General features: G+C 39.0%; 3 protein-coding genes across 4 annotated transcripts; 1 reads left to right on the forward strand and 2 right to left on the reverse strand.

Moving 5' to 3' along the window:
* Positions 1–2,606: 2,606 nt before the first annotated feature.
* LOC116199823 (protein NRT1/ PTR FAMILY 2.13-like) lies at positions 2,607–7,707 on the reverse strand. Its single transcript, XM_031530366.1, has 4 exons — positions 7,448–7,707; positions 7,096–7,313; positions 3,837–4,417; positions 2,607–3,597 (listed from the first exon to the last, which is right to left on the reverse strand). The coding sequence occupies exons 1-4, from the start codon at positions 7,680–7,682 to the stop codon at positions 2,721–2,723; spliced, it is 1,911 nt and encodes a 636-aa protein (XP_031386226.1). The 5' UTR covers positions 7,683–7,707; the 3' UTR covers positions 2,607–2,720.
* Positions 7,708–13,247: 5,540 nt separating this feature from the next.
* On the forward strand, positions 13,248–17,630 carry LOC116199842 (protein PTST homolog 2, chloroplastic). 2 transcript variants are annotated; one of them, XM_031530391.1, is made up of 8 exons: positions 13,248–14,086; positions 14,487–14,652; positions 15,100–15,289; positions 15,366–15,601; positions 15,727–15,872; positions 16,346–16,493; positions 17,060–17,128; positions 17,257–17,630. In XM_031530391.1, the coding sequence occupies exons 1-8, from the start codon at positions 13,536–13,538 to the stop codon at positions 17,350–17,352; spliced, it is 1,602 nt and encodes a 533-aa protein (XP_031386251.1). In that variant the 5' UTR covers positions 13,248–13,535; the 3' UTR covers positions 17,353–17,630. The 2 variants fall into 2 exon arrangements, with proteins under 2 accessions (XP_031386251.1, XP_031386252.1); XM_031530392.1 differs by having other exon boundaries at positions 13,249–14,086; positions 15,369–15,601.
* On the reverse strand, positions 17,467–20,108 carry LOC116199870 (ultraviolet-B receptor UVR8). Its single transcript, XM_031530438.1, has 8 exons — positions 19,836–20,108; positions 19,565–19,720; positions 19,139–19,297; positions 18,823–18,990; positions 18,497–18,628; positions 18,310–18,393; positions 17,985–18,089; positions 17,467–17,904 (listed from the first exon to the last, which is right to left on the reverse strand). Exons 1-8 carry the CDS (start codon positions 20,041–20,043, stop codon positions 17,717–17,719), a joined length of 1,200 nt encoding a protein of 399 aa, XP_031386298.1. The 5' UTR covers positions 20,044–20,108; the 3' UTR covers positions 17,467–17,716.
* Between the last annotated feature and the right edge of the window lie 1,590 nt (positions 20,109–21,698).

A 21,698-nucleotide genomic window follows, 5' to 3' on the forward strand; every position in this document is an offset into this window, starting at 1 on the left:
CAACGTTAAAAGAATATAAGGACATTTTGTTTTTATGTTATGTATCATTCACTTGGAGCATATGACTGTACCAGACTATTCCTTTTAGAAGAAGATGGATCCAAATCGTCAAGAAAATGATGTCTATTCAAACCTCTAGGGGAGTTGTGGTGGTGGTTGCTCTTATGAAGATATGGGACTGCTTCTGTTTGGTCGGCCTGAAAAGTGAGGAGACCACCGATGTTACATGGTACCTTCGAGAATGATGATGTGATAATGTGGGAAGTGACAACCTCAAGTTTAGGTTCATAGAAGGAGGAAAATTATTGTAAGTACGAGACGTAGTACAGTTACAAACTGCACTCTATATGTATAAAATGATATTTATTCTGTAACAATATAAAATTTATTGAAAGTATTTTGTAGTCAAAGTTAAATCGATATTCAAATGAAAATAAGTCTCAGCTGATATATGCCGGGGACAATATAACTATTGATCTCATCGAGAAAAAAAAGAGAGCAGATGTGTGAAATTAGATGATAAACATGAAAAAGGGAATTCGGTATAATGGCACCTCGTTCTCGACTCAAAACGAATAAAAGTATTTTTCATTCAATTTTTATCAACCGAGCTTCCTGTATTATCTTTTATTAGATTAGTAAACATTCTTTGCGTCCGAGGGGAAAAGAAATAGACAGATGTCTCTCTACCACATGAAAAGGACTCAATCATATAAAGACTGTAGAGCCAAAATTGACTCCATCATCGAGCAATTGAGAGGGTAATGATCGATGAGAGAAAAAGATAGATAGGAAAAACGTGAAATATCTGAATATTGCCAAAGGCATGATGTTGATGGGTGGTAAGGCATTACCTGTCAATTAATCTGTGCATGGACCCAATTAACAGTACATTATTGAGCCCATGGACGCGTCCTACATCGACTGCACAAGGCATGTTATACATTATCCTGAATATCAATGATCATATAGCTCAAAAGTATAGATATGTACAATCTCGGCTGGAGGAAAGACATATATATGTGTTGGAACCAAACAATCTAAAATGGAACATGTCATTGGAATCTACGACATCCTTGATCTCTTTGTTGTAATCTTTAATATTTTATAAATTGAGACTTCATATGAGTTATAATATATATATATATATATATATATATATATATATATAACATGTTATCCAAACAATCTTTTAGGAGATCTTTCTTATAATTTCGGTCATTCATTTTCAAGTAATGTAAAGTTTATAAATATATTTGCTTTCGAGCATACCCAAACCAGTAAGTCGGAGATCGCCTCAGATCCGAAATTTTCATAATTAATTATAAGTAATATCTCTTCGTTTGATATCTTACGCACTTTTTGTTTGTGTTTTATTTTATTTTAACGCACCGATTTTATATATCGAGATTATGAACAGAATAATTGGTCGTGTACAGGATGGACCAAGAGGGCTGTGGGAACAATTGTGCTCCCTAAAATTTGGACCTTCTAAGTAAATTTACATTTTATTTTCCAAATTTTAATCATTTATTATATTTGATCTTTCTAAACGGGGAAATACTTTTCCTATTCGTTCTTTCAAGGACCTCGCCCTCTTCCTCTGTACTTGTAAGTCCAAATCCTAGGTGCGTTCTTGTTTGTATATTTAATTAATATTATTGGGATATAATTAATACTAATGGTACATATTAAAACACATGTTTGTCGCGTTTCTCTTGATTGACGTGGTCGGATTTGTAGCGCAGCACAAAACAAAATTAATGATATGCATGAAATCAACTTAATAAACATTGATGATCTTGTTCATTAAGCTTTTCGTTGAGCATCCGAGTTTATCGTTTCCCGCCTACCAATTTAGGTGAAAGTTCTTGTATGTGATTGTTATATCATGTGACATTTTGTCACAAGACATATCAAAAATTATATTTGTCAATAATGATTTTTTTAAAATTTTTGTGATAATACTAAAAATCAAAATGACAAACTCTAAGTATGGCTTGTGACATTGTCATGTGGTATAACCGTTACATATAAAACTTTCTTCAATTTAGGAGGGACTTGTTTTTGGTAATATCATTGAATTATCTTATCCCACCTCAATATTTGTCAATTTTTTTTATAACAAAAAAAAATTTTTGGGTGAACAAAATATAAAGATTTTAAAATAATAAATTCGTGTTTTTTTCCTATAACATGATTATATAATCTATCTATATATAGAGGTAAAATTTACTTAAAGAACTACATAATGATGAATGCATAACAGTTTATTTTTGCAAATTTTATTTTATATGATAAAATTCCTGTGCAATGCACAGAATGGAAGACTAGTAATTTAGATAAGAGTATTGAAATCTCATAGATATTATAAGTTTACATTCGATAAAATTAACAGTTGATAAATAACACCTAGATAATAAGCTAGGGCAAGAGCATTTAACCACCAATGCCTCAATTCTGACGTCCGACCAACTGCAAAGATCCCTGGTGAAAATTGGGAAGGTAGGGTCATCGATCGATCCATCATATCCATATCCTGGTGTCATGATTAGACCTATATTCTAATATTAAGATTCGATATGCATGAATCAGAATGTACGCAGTTCTCCAAAGGGAAGGCCTCATAAATATTATCATGGACCGTTTACTACAACCGAACATTATTTATTTATGTATCGATATAGCCAAGCTACGATTATATTGCTTAAATAATTTACTCATACTTTGATAGTGCTAGTTAGCTCGAAATCTAAGTGGCCCTCACGATCTGATTCTACACTGCCCTTATAACGGTACCTTTTGGCACTGTACAGGAAATAAACGAAATTCAGGGCTCCCATCCCCGCCAAGAGATAGTAGAAGTAGTCTAGTCTCCCAGCATTAATATCGGCTGTCAGCCAATCGGGACGGCCGTGGCCTCCAGTGACATGGTGCACGATGTTCACCACCAGTGCGCTGAGATAGCTCGCCCCGGCAAAGGAGCAGAAGAAGAGGGAGTTTGCCACGCTCCTCATTTGATCGGGGAACTGCCGGTTATAGAACTCAATCTGCCCAATTATATTGAAGGCCTCGCAGAAACCCATCAAGATGAGCTGCGGGGACAACCACAGGGCCGACATGGGAGTGATGCCGAGGGGGTTGGGGTGGGCATTCGCCAAGGCCCTACGGTCTCGCTCGACCAACCCCGAGGCGACCATCGACAGGATCGAGAAGACCATCCCGACACCTATCCTCTGGAGCTGCGTGATCCCACCCTCAAGCCCGGTGACCCTACGGAGGGCAGGTACAATGAGCCGGTCGTAGATTGGGAGCCAAATGCCGATGGTGATCATGGATATCACAGTCATGGATCCGGGAGGGATCTGGAACCGGGGACCTAGGTGGCGATCCATCTTGAGGGCCTGGGACATGGTGAATGTGCCTTGCTGGGACATGGCAGTCAGCGAGACGATGCCGGAGGCCCAGACGGGGCCAATCCGGAGGAGGCATTTCATCTCTTCCACTTGTTGTATGCGGCAGAGACTCCATTGATCCTTAGGGCTTCCCTCGGCGTTTAGGTCATTTTCAAGGACAATAGCTGCCTTGTTCAAGAACCTGTGTTCAGTCCGTTTACGAGGACAATAGCCAATGTCCGATAAAAAATTAGTTTTAACCAATAAAGTGAGAACATCTTATAGTCTAAGAAAAAATTATGCCAATTTGGAAAAATTCCACCTCTCCGAGTAATGTAATTTGAAAAGCTCGCGAATCTTCACATATCCTTATCGAAACTAATAATTCTTTTAAAAGATCTTAAATGGGAAATGTTCATCTTATCAATAATTCTAATTTACCTGAATTGATCCGTGAGAGGAAGCTTCGACTGGAACGGCGAGTCCTTAGGCAGCGGGGGATCGTAAAAAACCCCTATCGCCTCTGCCGACCCTCTCGGTGGCACCTTGAGGTGGCGTTTCCTGTGGGCCGCCACGAGGACTTTGATGATCCCGATGAAGATACTGCCCTCGGGCCTGACATGGATATAGATTCTCGTCCCGACAAAGAAGAGCACTAATGAGCAGAACATGAGGGCAGTCGGGATCCCGAACCCGATAACCCAGCTGACCGAGTCCTGGATGTAGACGATCAGCGTCTGAGTGATGAGGATCACCACCGTGAAGGTAGTGTAGTACCAGTTGTAGAAGCTGTTGATCCCCTTCTGGCCCTCCTCTGTGGACGGGTCGAACTGGTCCACTCCAAATGGGATACTGCAGGGCCGAATCCCACCGGTCCCGACTGATAGGAGGCCCAACCCGGTGACCAGGACGGCCAGCTGGACACCGTTGTGGCCCTTGCACTGGCCCTGTTGCTGTCCCGGCGGGCACGATGGAGGGTGCAATTGCGGGAGCCACGCAGTGAGAGTGATCGTGACCATGCCCTGCCCATCCAGCGGAGTGTTAATTACACATTGGATCAATAATCTATGTACTTTCCGGATGTATTTCAAACAACTCTATCACAGATTTTTCAGCATAAAAACCAAAAAAATTTACTTTGGTTTATTTTTTTCTCGATTATAATGATGCCTATTCATTATATTAGGCGTTTGCCTCCTCCACCAACCGAAAAAAAAATGCCTACTCACCTAGAAATGACAAGAGGTAAAACGACAAGAACAAAATCCAGATTCTTTTTTTTGGTACAATTTTTGTATACCACAACCCCCTTCTCTTATCATAATGGAGCCATAAGGCATCGGGAATGATGGATTGGAAGCCAAGACGAGTACAAAAAGCGACTCACTTTTAAAATTTAATTAAAAAAATATTATTATATCTTCCTAATAATTAATTTTAAATATTTTCTAATTAAAAAATTATACTCATAACGATCCCAAAAAATTTAGCATTTTATCTTATTTTATTTGATAGTTTCGAACTTCTATGAGATACGTCTTCTTCATCTTCTTCACCTTATATTTTTTTTTGGATATTATTATATTAAAAAATCTCATAAATTCCGACTAATTCAGCCAAGCTGAATCGGCTTACTAAGAGATAAAACTCTCATAGCATAAATTTTCTCAATTCATAAAACTCGAACTCGAAACTTTATTTAAGAAAAATAAATGCCGAATTGCTTGGATCAACTCACGTTGCTTCTTACCTTATATTTTATTGTCATGATACTTCTTTTAGATTAAAAAATACATAATAATAACAATAGTAATTGGCTTTCTGAGATTAGCCCCGAGAAGCTTCTCCCTGATCCAATCCCTCTAAACAATAATTTCTTCCCCCGCTGCAGAACAATGATATTATTATTGAACATATATGTATATATTGATATGTAATAGTGTAGATTATATCCGAACTTAATTAATCTGGCAGGGTCCTTAAGCAGACATTTTGTTCGAATATATATTAATAATAGGATTAATAGCCCAACAAGCACGACTTTTACATATATTTTTTTCTGCTTCAAGTACAACCTTTCGAAAATTACCAAAAAAAACACGACCTTTCATTTTAATTTCAAATTTAGCACAACGTTAAACTTTCCGTCAATTTTAACAGTAGTGCCACCTGTTGTCACATTATTGGATGAGTGGATCCCACTTATTTTTATTCAATTAAAAGATTTCCAAAATTCTTTAAAAAAAAAAGAGTATTGGCTGACAAGTTGGGCCTGGAGAGGAGGTGGCCGGCGGTGGTGGCCTTGATTGCGGCCACCACCGCACCAATCAGGGTCGGCGGCGACCTCTGCTATCGTTGTAGACCCTGACTCGAGCGGTGGTGGCCTCAATCGAGGAAACCACCGCTGGCCCCCTCCTCCTTAGGGTCTTAGCCGACCGTTCCCTTTTTTAAAAAAAAATTTCACGAATTTTTTATTAAATAAAAATAAATGGGGTCTACTCATCTAATAAGGTGACGACATGTGGTACTACCGTTAAGATTGATGAAAAATTTAACATCATGCTAGATTTGAGACTAAAATGAAATGTCATATTTTTTTGGATAATTTTCGAAAGATCATGCTAAAATCAAAAAAAAAAAATTGTCGTGCTTAATAATAATATAACCATATGCCCTATCAAAATGTTAATCAAATTACAATCCGCCCAATAATCCCGACTGGGATACTTCTTGTGTGTGTGTGTGTGTGTGTTTGGTAAAGCTTAGATGCATGATGTATATACTAGTTCCTGAACCCGGTTTGCACGTCTTTATTTTTTGTTTCATATACTTATTTTCGTATAATTAAATTGCAAAAATACCTTATAGTTACGATTAATCATATTTATAGTCTATATATTATTATGAATTAATAATTTATTAGTAATAGAGGTCATATATAAAATTATTTATATTGTATATATTAATGCATGGATTGGAAACGAAAGATTATTCAAGTAAAAACTCCTAAAATTATTGAAATACTGAAGTGCCATTATATTATCCTTACACAAATGGAGATCTTTTATATCAACGTGGAGTATACTTTGATAATTTTATAATAGATTTCCAAATATGAATTGTATTGCTTTCGTGACCAAGACAAGCAGATGCACGGACTGGAGTTAGTTTCAGCTATAATTTGCTACGACACATTGTGGTCTCAAAAAAATAATAATAATATATATATATATATATAGAGTAGAAATGTAGATAAAATTATATCGATTTCATAGATGGTTGGACTTAATTTAATTAAATAATAAAATTCAGCCATGAAATGTCTTTGCGGGGTCAGTTTGGAGTCTTTGGACTAATTTGAAAGAACATGTGAGGATAAATGAATGTGAACCTCCCGTGCTATGCATCTCTTTTTTATGTGTGTATATATATGCACATGGGATTTTGACAGCTTTTATATATTTATTTATTTTTATTGTTCTTGGGTGAACTAGGAGGGCCCAGCTTCTAGTAATTTAATTGCTTTTTTAGTCCCTCAAGTTGGTGAAGATCATGTCATGATTAGTACGTTCAAGGGAAAATTGAAATCAAATTATCACTCCGAGGTAATTCTATGATAATGAGATGGTCGAGACTCGGGGATCGAATTTACACTCTAATTAACTAAATCAAAATGAGAACTAAAGGAGTTCAAACGTACGAGAAGAGACGCAAAGGAGGCGACTGCAATGGTGCGGAACCTCCCAGCGTAAGCATCAGAGATGAAAGCGCCGACCAGGGGGGCAAAGTTGGTGAAACCAGACCACATGTTGAGGACGTTCGACGCCGAGACCTGGTCCATGTGGTACTCTCTCATCAAGTACACCATGAAGTTCGCCAGCAGCCCGAAAGTAGCCAGCCTCTCGAACGTCTCGTTCCCTGTAGTTCTCCACATAGCGTATATGTGTACTCATCAGCATCCATTCACAATGGTCGGTCGAAGCCCTGAAGCTATCACTAGGACATAAACAAAGATTTGAATATGCAATTAAGATGAATTCAATTAAAAGAACCTAATATGAAAGGCATGGCTCTCCATCCGCCTGGTTTCCTCTGCATTGCGGCCTTTGAAGGGGGCAAAAGCGATGGAATCACACCATCTTGCTCCTCCTCTGCTGGGGAAGCCGGCTTCCTTGGCCAGGAAGGACTGATAGGAAAGCATTTGGTGGAACAGAGGAGTCGGAATGAGCCGCCGGACGGCTGAGGTTCCCGGCCATTACGGAACCTGTCAGCTGCAGCTTCCCCCATTATGTGTGTCACTTGCACCTACAGGAAGGCATGTCACCATTATATACAGACAGGGGCGGAGAGAGCTCATTAGCAGGGGGGGCAATTGCCCCCGAACTTTGGATTTCTTTGAAATTTTATCCCAAAATTATGTAAAATTAGTATTTTGCCCCCCCGAAAAAAATCATTTATGTACTATTTATATCAAATAACATTTTTGCTCCCCTGAACGAAAATCCTGGCTCTGCCCTTGTATACAGAAGTGGGGGATGCTATACTCATATGTGTCTCAGTTTGATGATCCACGGGCTGACGAAATACAAAGCGCCTCACCGCAATGCTAAAGTTTTATGCTGACGTTCGAATGCTAGGAAGGTAAATCATGTGTCACCCGGTCAAACTATGTATATGCGTTAACGGTTATATTGTTGTTTCATGTGTTCAAAAAAAAAAAGAGCTTATATAAGATGATTGGCCTCACTATCATATCAATTTGAACGGCTTAATTGAAAATGAATCCAATCACTTATAAGCATGAATTAACGGATTTTTTTTTTATAAAAGCCTGTCTTAATTAGATACCTTAATATGGATATTTGTTCCATAAATGCTAACAGACATCTCTAAAAAATATGAGGTCACTATATTGATGGAGAGGGCATAATATGTATATGCTTATCTAGTTCATATAAATTAAAGGGTAATATGCAAAAAAAAAAAAAAAAAAACTTCTCCTAAAATTTGGAAAAATAACACTTAAAACCTCATTTGTTTAAAAAATATTCACTTTAACTCTATTCACCAGTTTGACCATATCCTTATTTTTTTGAAAATTTTAGTGGATCATTTTTGGACTTCTTTCTTCTTGAGACAATACGATTATTTATTACTTAATAAGGCTACCACTCTACACAAAACTCTTATATAAGGCTTTTCTTATTTTCATAAAATATATTCTTTAATTTGAGAAATAAACAATTAAAAATAAACAAAAATATCAAAAAATGCTCAAGAGAGGAGAAATGTCTCGGTAGCGTTGCTTCGACCGATGGTGGTGGGCCACCAAAGCTCTTTTTTCTTTCTCTCGGAAGAGAGAGAGAGAAGGGGGTGGCACAATAGTGCTCACTGTCGAGTGCCGACCACCACCACTTTGGACGAGGTAGTCGTTAACTTCTAACTTTCTTACTCTATTCCCCTCTCTCTTTGAAAAAAGAGATGCCAGGGCCACCGCTGTGTCAAGTGAGGTCATCGATGTACTCTGGCGACATTGAATAGGAATTTGGTGGCAGCCGACCGTGGTCTTTATTTCTCTTTTTGGGTTCGATTCTTTTTTTTTTTTTCTGACTCTTGTCTAATTTCTCAAATTAAAGAATATATTTACAATATATGAAGGGCCTTATAAAAAATTTTGGGTAAAATGCACTCCCCACCCTCAAGGTATTATTGAATTACAGTGAGACCGAAACTTGATAAAAATAGAGACTTCCCAGTTGACCGAGTTGACTGACGGACAGCTAAAAGAAAAGTTAACAGTAACCACAAATATTCCACGCCATAGTTAAATAATAAAATAATTAAAAAAGTAAAAATAAAAATAAAAATAAATAAAAAGGACCAAATCAGCCATAATCTGTTGAGATTTTTTTTAAAAAAAAACAAAATCCCAAAATGAACCAACCTGCCATAATCGGCTGAGGAAAAAAATAAAAAATAAAAAAACCTTCGCGTCTTTCGGACTTTTCCACGATTCCCACTCTTGCTTTGCTATGCTTAATCCGGTAAGGAAGTCTAAGCGTTCTCTCATTCCCTAATCTCTCTCTGTCTCTCTCAAGATCTCTCATTCGAGCGAGCTTGATCAACGGAATCATAGTTGTGCTCCCTCCGGTTTTGAAGAGACTTCCCGGGAGACCTAGAAAGAATAGAACGAGAGAACTTGGGGAGGCACCTGCTGGTTTTGGATCTGCTAGAAGATCTTTAACAGTTAAGATGTAGCACTTGCAAACGATTTGGACATAATAAAACGTGTCAAAGAGGACCAGTAGCCTCCAAAAGAGGATCTGCAGCAAGGGTAATGTTTTAATCTGATAGATTTAAGTGTCTCTATGTTAATAATTTGGTCTAAGCATATCATGCTTAATAATGTGGCTGAATTTTCAATTTGTTGCAGAGTTCAAGAGCTAGGACCACGGCAGGAATCACAAGTGAAGAACCGAGTCAAATTAATCTGAGTGGTTCACATGCTGAGAGTCAAGTTTTAAGTGCACCTACAATCTCCAAGACAAAGGACAAAGACAAGCGAAAAGTTGCAACTAAAGCTGCTAGTTCTCATCGAACTAAGGCTCGAGCGGTAATATGTCACGTTCAATCCTATTTTATTAATCTTGCAATGTCATAAACTAATGCTAACTTGATATGTGATTTCTTTGTGATATAATACAAGGACATTGAAGGATGTAGTCGGAGCAACAGCTAAACCACTGCTGAACCAAGTCAAGACACAAGTCAAAGTATCGCAGATGCAACTGAATAGGCTATTTGAGGGGCAGATGATGAAAGTCTGCTGCTGCCACTTTCTTTTGTAGACGGTTTTAGCTATTAGTACTCTCATTTTGGTGCTAGTTATTGCAATTCTATTAGGACCCTCATTTTGGTACTCTCATATGGTGTTAGTCATTCGTGGAGACTATTGACTATGACAAGATCTTATTCAAAAATTTATCATTGATACATATGAAGTACTTGCGGATTTATGTAATGGCAGACTATTTACTATTGCCACTTTCTTTTATAATTTATTAGCTTAAATTTAGGGTAAATGAGTTCGGTGTTATTACTCCAATTTTAAAGAATTTTGATGAGTAATTTGGATTGAAAATTCACTTAGTGATTTATAGCCTCGGTTCCAATCACGTGACTATATAAAACAAAAGAAAACTACCTGATTATATATATATATATATATTTAAAAAAAATTGCAATAAAGACCTATCTCGTGAAGTCTAAAGGACATTTTTTTGGTGTTATCAGCCAATTTGGGGAGTGCATTTTTATTTATTTTTATTTTTATTTTTATTTTTACTTCCTAATTCTTTTATTATTTAACTATAGAATGTGGTTACCATTAATTTTTTCGTTAGCTCTCTGTTAGTCAACTCGATCAACAGGAATGAGTGTCTATTTTCATCAAGTTTGGGTCTTACTGTCATTCAAGAATACCTCGAGGGTGAGGAGTGCATTTTACCCAAAAAATTTTATATAAAGCGGTGACCTAATTTAGTAATTAATAATTGTATGGCCTTAAATTGTTATTTTTGCAAAAAAAAAATAAAAACATTGTAGAGGGCCATGCATCATGGCATGCCAAAGTACTGGGCACGACTTCATTATATCTGTAGTTCACGGATCGACGTTTTTGTCCAGTCGTTAAACTGCATACATATCAATGCATTGGCCGGGCTTGCCACTGATACTATTTAGTGTCACTACTTATCGACTACTGCATAATGTCGCTCCCATAACACTTACACGCGCAATTAGATGCGTTTAAAGTGAGCAGACCAATAGAAAGTGCATTAGATGCAGTCACACCATCATCGATCTGAAATCAAATTGAAGGAAAGAACTTCTTTGTATATGTAGCTTACAGGTCGACGCTTTTGACCAGTCGTTAAATCGCATAATACCCTTGCATACGTCGGACTTGCCGCTGATACTGTCTAATGACTTAAACTAAGAGGTACTGAATTAGATTTTCACCAGTAGCATTTCTAGACAACAAGAAACATAAATTATCGGTACCATCAAACGTTTCCGGTCCATTGAACGAGAGCCCACTGGTCTATGAATCCTTGGCCCAGGCCATTTTGGGAGCAAACAGTGGCCCAAACTCGTTGGGCTTTCAGCTCTATCAGCCCTTCACTATTGGGCTAATAGCAGAAGCTTTGCCAGAAGCAACTTCAGCTAGGACTACTACCTACCTACCTATCATCATCGAAGTAGACCATAGAGTAGACCCTGAAAATCTAATCGTCTCCTCGAAAACCGTGTCCCGACACTTACTACCAAAATTACAAACGAAATTGGCAGTGTGGGAATGGAGCATCACAAGTACCCCGTTCGTCCCGTGCTATCACTAGGAAAGCCAGCCGACGTCCAAGGCATAATATCAGGCGAGTAGCATCGCCGGGACAATTATTTTTTGCGTGGAATTCAGTGACACCGCATCCATCAGGCTCGACACCTCTTGATTCGTTGAGTGTTAGATGGTAAAACTGGAAGAGATCATTACACATTTCCGATTCTAGATTTTGGTCAGATGAACTGTTTGCGACCCTACCGTGAGCAAAGCACATTTTAGTCATTACCGCACCTCTTGAAAAGCAAAATTTGTGAAAAAAATAGGGGAACTAAGCACTAGTAAGCTTGGATTAGTATACTTAACGTCACGTCACGGTTCGATGTGACCTCCCTTACGTAGCATGGAGGAGGACAGACTCTCTCGATGAAATCTTGTTAGGTGGCCGAAGCACCATATACCGTTTGGATATGGTAGAATTTTACGGAGAAACATATACGGACAAAGTTTCCGCTCAAGGAAATATGTCGCAATCATCCCAACCAACCAGCCCGAATCCTTATATCGTGTCTGCGTTCTTTCTTTCTATTGGATTTGGAGCCGTTGCCTTGCACTGTGAGGATTGGGATGCTGCTGCGGCTGTTACCTTTAGCAAGGCATTAATTTCTGATTTTCTGCAGAACAAACAGTATCTCAGGTGGTCAGGATTCATTCAGGATCCCATGGCTGCTTCTGCCTCGTTTGTCTCCGATCCCAGCCACCGGCACCCGTGCGCGCAATCTCCCCCGATCCAACGGCCCACATTTTGTCTCTATCCCGAAACTAGTTTGAATCCAAACGCGACCTTACGTCCCAAACGCTGCAAGCGACAAAATCCTTGGTCTGACAAGATTTCGTTTTTATATTTGGCTTGAAGAAGATTCTGTATTTCATGTACATATTTTTACGTATATTATGAATATAACAGCCACATATATCGCGAAAGGGCTCTTTCATAAAGTGTATCTATATATATATATATATATAAAGTATTTAACGCTGGCCCTGAGCTTAATCTTTTGATTAAGATTTCATTAGAAAAGCAAACCTTTTGAGAAAACACACGTTACTTCGTGCACCCCACAATAATCATTCACCCATACAAAAAATCAGACCGACCCAACCCAAGTCTATCAAATAGTCTATAGATCAATGGCAGCTTCTCAGCTTTTTAAGAGCATCAGGAGATTCCGACTTTTCTTAACGATGATTCGCTCAAGCATAAATGATTAAGAAGGAAATTTCCTGAGTTTTGGCGAGATCAAGCTTGGTGTTCGGAGGGTCTTTTTTTTTTATGTATATCATGATAATCATAGGTATAATAGATCTGATTAATTCAATTTGACCCGAATCGACTAATTAAAAGATAAAATTATTTCAATCAAAGAATCTAATTCAAAATTTTGTATTAATAAGATAAAAGATCGAACTGCTCGAATCCATTCTTATTTTTGGGATCCAACCCGGAGGACCGCTGTCTTCGGATTAAATGAAGTTTCTCTTTCTTTTTTATCTCAAACAGCCGAGCCGAGCCGAGCCGAGCCTAGCCTAGCCTTAAATAACTGTCACGCTTTCCTGTACCATTGTTCGTTGCTTGTTCCTCTCATCTCCCTCTTCCCCTATCTCGTCGCTCTTCCGGCCCCTTTCTCTTGTGCTCTTCCTTCCTCCCCCTCGCGCGCTCTTCTTCTTCTCCCGTCACTGGTTCCGTGCTGACTCTGTTTCCTTATTGCGCTCCAACTGCTCGACGAAATGCCTGAACAATGCTCTCCCTCGCCTCCGCATCCCCCAACCTCACCTTCCCGCCCATCCTCCTAGACTCCGCCCCCAACAAGTCTCCCCCTTTCCTCTTCCTTCCCCGCCGCGGACCCAGGAGGAGGAGACCCCGTTCTCTGTTGGGTGCGGAGGGCATTGAGCGGGCGAGGAATAGGTGCGAGATTTGTCGGGTTCCTGGGCTCGTGAGGAGGTGCAGGAGGGAGCAGGACGGCGAGACGGAGACGGATACTGCCCTGGAGGCTGAGATTATGGAGTTCGTGAAGGACTCCGAGAACCCCAACTTGTTCCCTACCAAGAAGCAGCTTCTCCATGCAGGGAGGGCGGATTTGGTGGAGGCGATTTCGCAGCGGGGTGGGTGGCTTTCTCTGGGCTGGGACTTGGACTCTGAAGAGGGGAGTGGCTACTGCCCTTATGATGTTGATTTCGGGGAGGAATCGGATGGTGGGATCGATAGGGAAGTAGGCAGCAGCCATCAACAGCGTGGAAATTTGGAGCTGGACAGTTCTTCAATTGATTCCTCACATTCAGGAGTTTCACTGTGAGGTTCTTTTGCACCGTACCTTTGAATTCTTTGCATACAAACCTACATACACGATCATGACTCATAAGATATCTGAGGCTTCTTGATGTTTGAGAGTTTTGAGATTGAGAAATGTGACCCTTTTAAGGTTAGTGGTTGGAAATGTTGAACGAATTAACAATACGCTGCGTCAGCTCTTTTCGGGTTGTTTAAGGTTTGTGTAGATTTATAGGCAATTGAAGAGGGGCAGCTTATTAGCATATCTTAATTATTACCTCACACGCTGGAATTTTGATTCATACATTATTCAGCAAATTTTTCTATTTTTTCCATCTGGAAGAGACCTGTTATGTTTTGATCCCCTGTGGATTCTCAAGTTGAATCCATAATTTATGTCTGAGATGTGTCTTCTGATCAGAGAATCTTCAATCGAGAGTAATTCTGGGATAGAGGGTATACTGAGTCGACTGGAGAAGGAGAGGAACATTACGTTTGGTGTTGGTTTGAGAGATAAAGGAGGCAACGACCTTATTTCGATAAATGATGTTAAAGATGGCAGTGATCAGGGAATGCCAACAGATGAGGTGAGTCAATTGTAGTGGTTTGGTTGAATAAGTAAATAACCTTGACTTAATCATATCGGTGTTTGTTATTAGTTTTATATGGTGCCTGTCCTTTCAATTGTTCTGTAAGTTAATTCACAAGATTGTCCCTATAAAGTTGGATATTTGAGCACAGGAATTTCAAATCTTATATTTTCCATTTTCTTCTTGTGATAACTATTGTTTTTTATCGTTCTGGAGAACCTACGTAGATGTGACATTATTTCATGTAAGCACATTTAGGAATGTCACAGAAAATATTTCTTTGCATTGATTACACCGAAGAAGCTGCTCTAATCTAGCGGTAAAAGGCTTCAATTCATAGTCATGGCATTGTAATCAATTTTCATGCTGCTATCAAGTGTGCTTCTTCATTTCATCAAATAATATGCTAAAATAATCTATGCCGTGCCTGTTACCCTGTAAAAGACAGTTGCTGTAAATGAAGGAAGACTCAATCCCACCTCGTTGATCTCCTATGACCGCATAATTAATGGTTCAAGATCAAATATTACTCGAACTGGAACCTTTGTGGATGTTGGTGGCTGCACGATTCAGCCTGCATCATGGAGGACATGGAGCATTCAGAGAGCAGGTTTCTCTGAAAATGATTTCGAAGGTATCCATTCTCCTGTATGAGTTTGGAGTTTGATTTTTCATTCTCTGCATGACTAATGATGTAAGGTCTACCTCAGCAGCCGAGATAGATCCTCTCCGGGATAGAATAGAAGCAGATAAGGACTTTTGGAAGAATGATGTGATTGAAATAAGAGAGGGAGGCAGTGAGCAAGTGGAGATAACTACAGATTCAGGCCCTTCTCATGGTGAGATCAGTCATGATCAAATAAAGAGTCACCTCCAGCACCTAGAAGTGGAGCTTTCCTCTGTTCTTCAGTCACTGAGATCGAAGTCTATGGGAGATGAGGAGAAGGTGAGCAGTCCATAAGAATGTGAATTAGAAATATCACGTTACCAGTAAAGTACGTGCCTTCCCTCAATGTTGGCTAAGTTTATACAGTAGGTTCTTTCTGCTCTTCACTTAGTTTCTCCTTTCAGGAATCTGTGACTGCCTCTGAGGATCTGAGGGAGCTTTCAGATGCTTGGGAGTTTCAGGAGAATGAGGTGATGAATGCCCAGGACAGACTGCGATCTATACGAGCAAGGATAGCTGTTCTAGAAGGAAAGATGGCATTGGCAATAATGTTAGTGCAATATCTTCTTTTATCCACTATTTTCACTGACAGATCCAATATTATAAAGGTCCCCCATGGGTTTATTGGTTTAATTAATGGCTGGGTCAGTTGTCTTAGGAGGTTTTCAAAATTGTTAGCGAACGTCACTGTGAGAATATGAATCTAATAAACTTAAATATCAGTGATTATTGAAATAGAAAAGACGACTGTAATAAATGCAAGGAAACATGGAATAGTTAAAAGCAACTGTCTGGTTCATTAAGATGCTGACATGTATGGGCTATTTCTTCACAAGAGCCAGTCAGTCGAATCGGTTTTACTTGTCCGAATAGTTTTTCGTGGACTGGCTGACCCCACTCAATAGTTCAGTCCGACGACGGATCTGTCCAGTGTTAATTATAGGCCTATCATTTAATCTGGAAGACTAATTCTATCCCACTTCCCTGAACCACAAGTCATTGTCATCATCTTTGCTTGAACAGTGATGCTCAAAAGACTCTGGAAGAGAAGCAGAAGAGGATCGATGAAACTCGTAGAGCACTGAGGCTCCTCCGTACTGCTTGCGTAGTTTGGCCGAACTCAGCGTCAGAGGTGCTCCTGTCAGGCTCATTTGATGGTTGGACTACCCAGGTTAGATCTGCTTAGCTGAGTGTGAAGATGGTCTTTTTCATCTATCCATAGTACATCTTAAAAGAGAGAATCTTTGTTGTCTCTTGAAGTTTGAAGAGTAAAATAATCCATAAATGTTTTCTGGCATTAGCCAGAAACATACCGATGGCCCATTTGCAATTTTTGGGAAGTGGCATGAAATAACTAGCAGATAATCATTATGTCATGAGAATAGTGTTCTCTTTCCTTCTCGCCAGATATCAAATGAGCTTTAACACAGTTCACTTCCATTCATCTCCTGCTTAATTTTCCTGGACAAAATGAGACGCTCCGGTATCATTCTTTGCTAATTCTGACTGGGCCATAGTTGTGATGGGGATCTGATACTCACTGCAGGGGTCTGTTTTATACCTGAGGAATATCAATCAAGTACATAAAAGGGCATTAGTTCATTCCACGGAGCATCATTATCTGTTTTAGTCAATGGACGATACTAGTCTTTGGACTAATTATGACTCAAGTCTTAAAACATCATAGCCTTGAAACCTACTTTTTTTCCTTATTTACTGAAGTGTGTTTCATTGCAGAGAAGGATGGAGAAGTCCAGCACTGGGATTTTCTCCCTCTGCCTTAAACTTTACCCGGGCAGATACGAGGTTGGTGTCTCTCTTTCGCTCTCTTCCTGCACTCTACTGAAACTATGACATGGTTTAGGTTCTTATTACACACTGCCATGAATCACATCTGACGTGCTCCAACTTTTTGTTTGTTTCGATCCCCACAGATGAAGTTCATAGTAGATGGTGTTTGGAGAATCGATCCGCTGCGCCCGATTGTCAACAATAATGGATATGAAAACAATCTGCTCATCATTACATAAATAGTTCGAGCAAAAGATCACTTGTCTGGAAAGTGAAGAATGATCAAGCAGCGCTGATATCTACTCTAGATGGCCTTTGGGGTCCAACAATTCTTTTGACCTTGACACTAGTACTAGAATAATCTGCTCATCATTAACTTTTATTTGTCTTTCGTTGTCGATGTATTCCTAGTAGAAGTGATTTGTTCTGACTGTTGGGAGAGAGACAACTGACCCAAACAGGTCTGTAAATTCTCATGTACTCAATATGCTAGATTGAATCATTTGCTTGAAATTAACATGGAATATCAGAGTTGGACCACTGAAAAACGAAGGTCGCCGATCTCATGGTTAACCGAGCAGGATGTCAATTGTCAAGTGTAATCTACGGGAAGAGGTTTCGGGTCCTTATGGCGTAAGTGAAGCCACTCCCACAGTACACTCTGCATCTTGCTCCACCATTGGATTGTCCCTGATCTAAAAATACATTTTGCGGTAGAATCTGGTCCCTTGTATCGCCCAAGCCAAGCTGACCGTGTTCGCCCCAGCCCCATGTCTTTGTCAGCCCGTCCTCTGTAATTTTAAATGATTTCTTATGTCACAAGACCTAACACACACCAATGGGACAATAACATCAGGTTAAGGATCTTTGCCTGTGACTAAAGCCGAGTGTTCTGCTCCGGCGGAAATATCAACTGCCTTCACTCCATCAAGACCTGGGACTCTTTCCAGAGCAGGCTCTCTTCTATCTGCAACAGCTGAGCAATGAAAAACTTTCAATATTGAGAATCAGTTGAAGTAAATGCATATCAAACAACATCAATCAGCAGCTTCCTCCTTCCACAATTAAGCCAAAGGACAGATAAAGGTATAACAGCTTTCAATTCAGACGGCTCCTCTTATGCCGGAAGATCTTCTAGTTCTCCATTCTCATCAATTTAGAGTCTCGCAAAATTTTCCGGTAAGTCAGTGCATTACCCGGGAAACTGTTTTTGCCAATTTTCTCCGGATCACTTAATATGCCGTGGTGTCGCCCACCAAGCATCGAGACTTCACCAGCATCTGATTGATTCACATGAAAGGACAAAACAATCAATAAAGACATAACAACAATGACAATGATTAAACCAGTACTTCACTATAATATAAACCAGCCACATCGGACCTGTTAATATGAGAGAGTGGTTCCATCCCAAGGCCACTTGCTTTATCACGAGAGATGAATCTAATTGTGCAGGAGAATGATAGTCTGGAGAACCCGGGAAACCTCTCCCCCAATAGTAAAGACTTCCATCAGCTAGCAAAACAAATCAAACTTAGGTCAATAGAATGCTTGACGGAATTTGATCATAAAATAATCAGCTCTAGGGCAAACTGATCAGGATTGAACTACCATATCAAATGAGCAATATTATATGGTGATCTCCTTAATGTATTTTGTAAATGCTGTATTTTTATTGCCACACAAAGCGAGATAGGATTGAAACACACCAGATAATGCTGCACTGTGATCTCCATTGGCACTTATGCTAACAATGTCGATGTTCTTGAAACCATCAATAACCTGTGGAATGTTGACTGACTTCATTCTTACATCATGACTACCAATCTGACCCCGTTTGCAAGATCCGAACCCATAAACCTGACTGTGAATCTCACCTGTTCATCATTTCATGACTGGTAAAACACTCGAGAACAAAGAAAGAAATAGTCTTGAGATTTTATAGCTCCGTAAGATACAAATGCCTCGTATCACTCCTAGCTCACTTCTCACTTCCCAAAAGTTTTAACTTCGTACATTAAGTACCTTTTAATAGGACAAGTGAATGGCGCATGCCACAAGCTACTTGTCCAACATTCTTCGAGGCAAAGTACAAAACTTCAACAGGACAGCAGTGCGAGCTGAAGTCCCCGTGCCCTAGCTGGCCGAAGGATCCATCTCCACAGGTGAAAAGACGCCCGGTATCTATGAATGAATCATCAGTAAAAAGATCACAATTCGAGACAGGGATATCCCATTAGAGAATTTTACTTCAACGGAGCAGCAAATCGTATAAACTCTCGAATTTGAATTGACATTCTAGCGAAATCGGGAACAGGGCTACTACGAATGATGCCTCAAATTGAAGCACGACAACTGAAGATTATCAACAAAAATCACAACTTTATAGGCACAAACCACTTCGAAATCTTCGATTAATGCGAGAAAAGTACGAATTTCGAGAAGTGAAACCTGAGACAAAGCCGGAGTGGCTCCAACCGGCAGAGACATGAGTGATCGGAAAGCTCACCGGGAAGGTCACGGGCTTCGGTTTCAGGCAGTGGTTGACGACCTCGCCGTGCCCAAGCTGCCCGGAGCTGCCCCTTCCCCAGGTGAGCACCCTCCCACCTGCCAAAAACAACGAGCAAGCAAAACCCATAAATACCGGAGGTAGAGAACCGATTGACCAGTGAAGAGTGGGGCACCGCGAGCGGCGACGCGGGGGAGGGAGGAGAATGGCTACCGGAGGAGAGGGCGACGACGTGGGCGCCGCCGCAGGAGAGGAGGGAGACGGCTGGCAGAGAGAGAGGCTGAGGGAGGAGCTCGTCCTGGAGCCTCCCCGTGCCCAGCTGCCCGTCCGTGCCTGCCCCCCAGCTCCACACTTGCTGCTGCTGCTCCTCTTCTTCGTCACCTTCTTGGTGGGCTTCTGGGACATCTTCGTTCACTTCCATGTTCTTGTTTTTGCATTAGGCCTTGGCCGCTTCTCAGTTCAGCTCCCCAGCAAAGGAGACTGAATGCTTAGATGTTATTATGCAAGGATTTTTCAAATTTTACTGAGTAACTTTGTTTATGATAATTGAGTTAGAATATTTTTACTAATATAATCGTATTAAAATAAATTAATAGCTACCACCAAATAAGAGGAAAATTGTAAGATTCTCAAACTTTCAATATTGACACTTTAGGGCATTTTATGATTTATGATATTTTTTAAGGAATTAAAAAATGTATATAATACGAAGAGATTAAAAACATCGTCAAATTTTGAGACTGTGAAAATACACTATTTGGTATTTTGATGTTGATGTTTTTACTTATAATTTTTCGATTCCCATGTACGTCATCGTAACTCCATAATATTTTTAGTCTCCATGAAAACAGTATACTTTATTATTTTTAAGTATATCTTATAATCATTATCTTGCTTTTTTTCCCTTAGTTCTAAGTGTAATTAGGATCTTCTTTTACCATGTTGATTAAAAATTCCATAATTTCCACAAATTTATTATAACTTAGTTCTTTTTCACATTTGACTTTTCTTTTAAATTTTATTTTGTTCTAATTGTATTTTATTTTATTTTATTTATTAAAAGTTTAAGTACGGATTTGATAGTCATTTATTTTTTCCTTGTTTAATATATATGTGGATATATAAAATAGATTCTTAAATAATTTTTTATTTGGAAAATTAAGATACATTTTTTCATTTTTTAACTGCATTACTTTAAGCACATTTAATGCTGGTTAAGTAAGTTTTTTCTATAATTTTTAATTCCAAAACAAATTAAGTTGTCTTGTATTTTTTCTTATTAAATATATATGCGAATATATAATATAAATTCTGAAGTTACTTTTCAATTTTTCAAATTAAAATAACTTTCTTTCCTATTTTTTCAAGTCCATTAACTTTAGCATATTTAATACTACTCAAATGAGTCTTTTAAAAATTTTAATTCCGAAAGTTAAAATTAATTTTTCTTCTATTTTTCAAGTGTATTAATTTGTACAAGTTTAATGCCTTCAAGTGAATTTTACTACATATATAGATCAATGTTGTATATTTGTCCACAGTCCACCGAAAAAAGAAAATGAATGTTCTATGTTTGGAAGAAATAGGAATAATAATCTTGGTGACAAACTCAGCCCTTGGATCATGGTGTAACTATAGCTCAAATTGGACATTCCGCGACGTAATTCCGACACATGATTACACACTGCAGGGTTGCTACGTTAGTCGTCCTTGACCCCTTTTATTCATCGAAAAAAGAATAATAATCTTAAGGCAGGGCGACCATTATAGATAGTCGCCACGGGTAGCTTTCCTATTATCGGGGATCATAGTCCGATGGCCGAGAGTGATGCTTCAAAGTGCGGCTCTTTTTCAGGATTTCATGTGGAATTTACTTCATGGCCAATAGGAATTTGTTTTAGAGTTAGCATGTGTTTGATAATTACTTAATCAATAAATACTTATAAGTTAGTTACAAATTAATTATAAGCAAAAAAAAAAAGAATGGGAAGAAGAGGAAAAGACAAAGGTCTAATCATTAATGAATAAGTAATAAAAATTGAATTATATTGATTTTGACTGAATGATTAAGTAATT

This window comes from Punica granatum, chromosome 3 (genome assembly GCF_007655135.1).
Source record: "Punica granatum isolate Tunisia-2019 chromosome 3, ASM765513v2, whole genome shotgun sequence".
Classification (NCBI taxonomy): Eukaryota; Viridiplantae; Streptophyta; class Magnoliopsida; order Myrtales; family Lythraceae; genus Punica; species Punica granatum.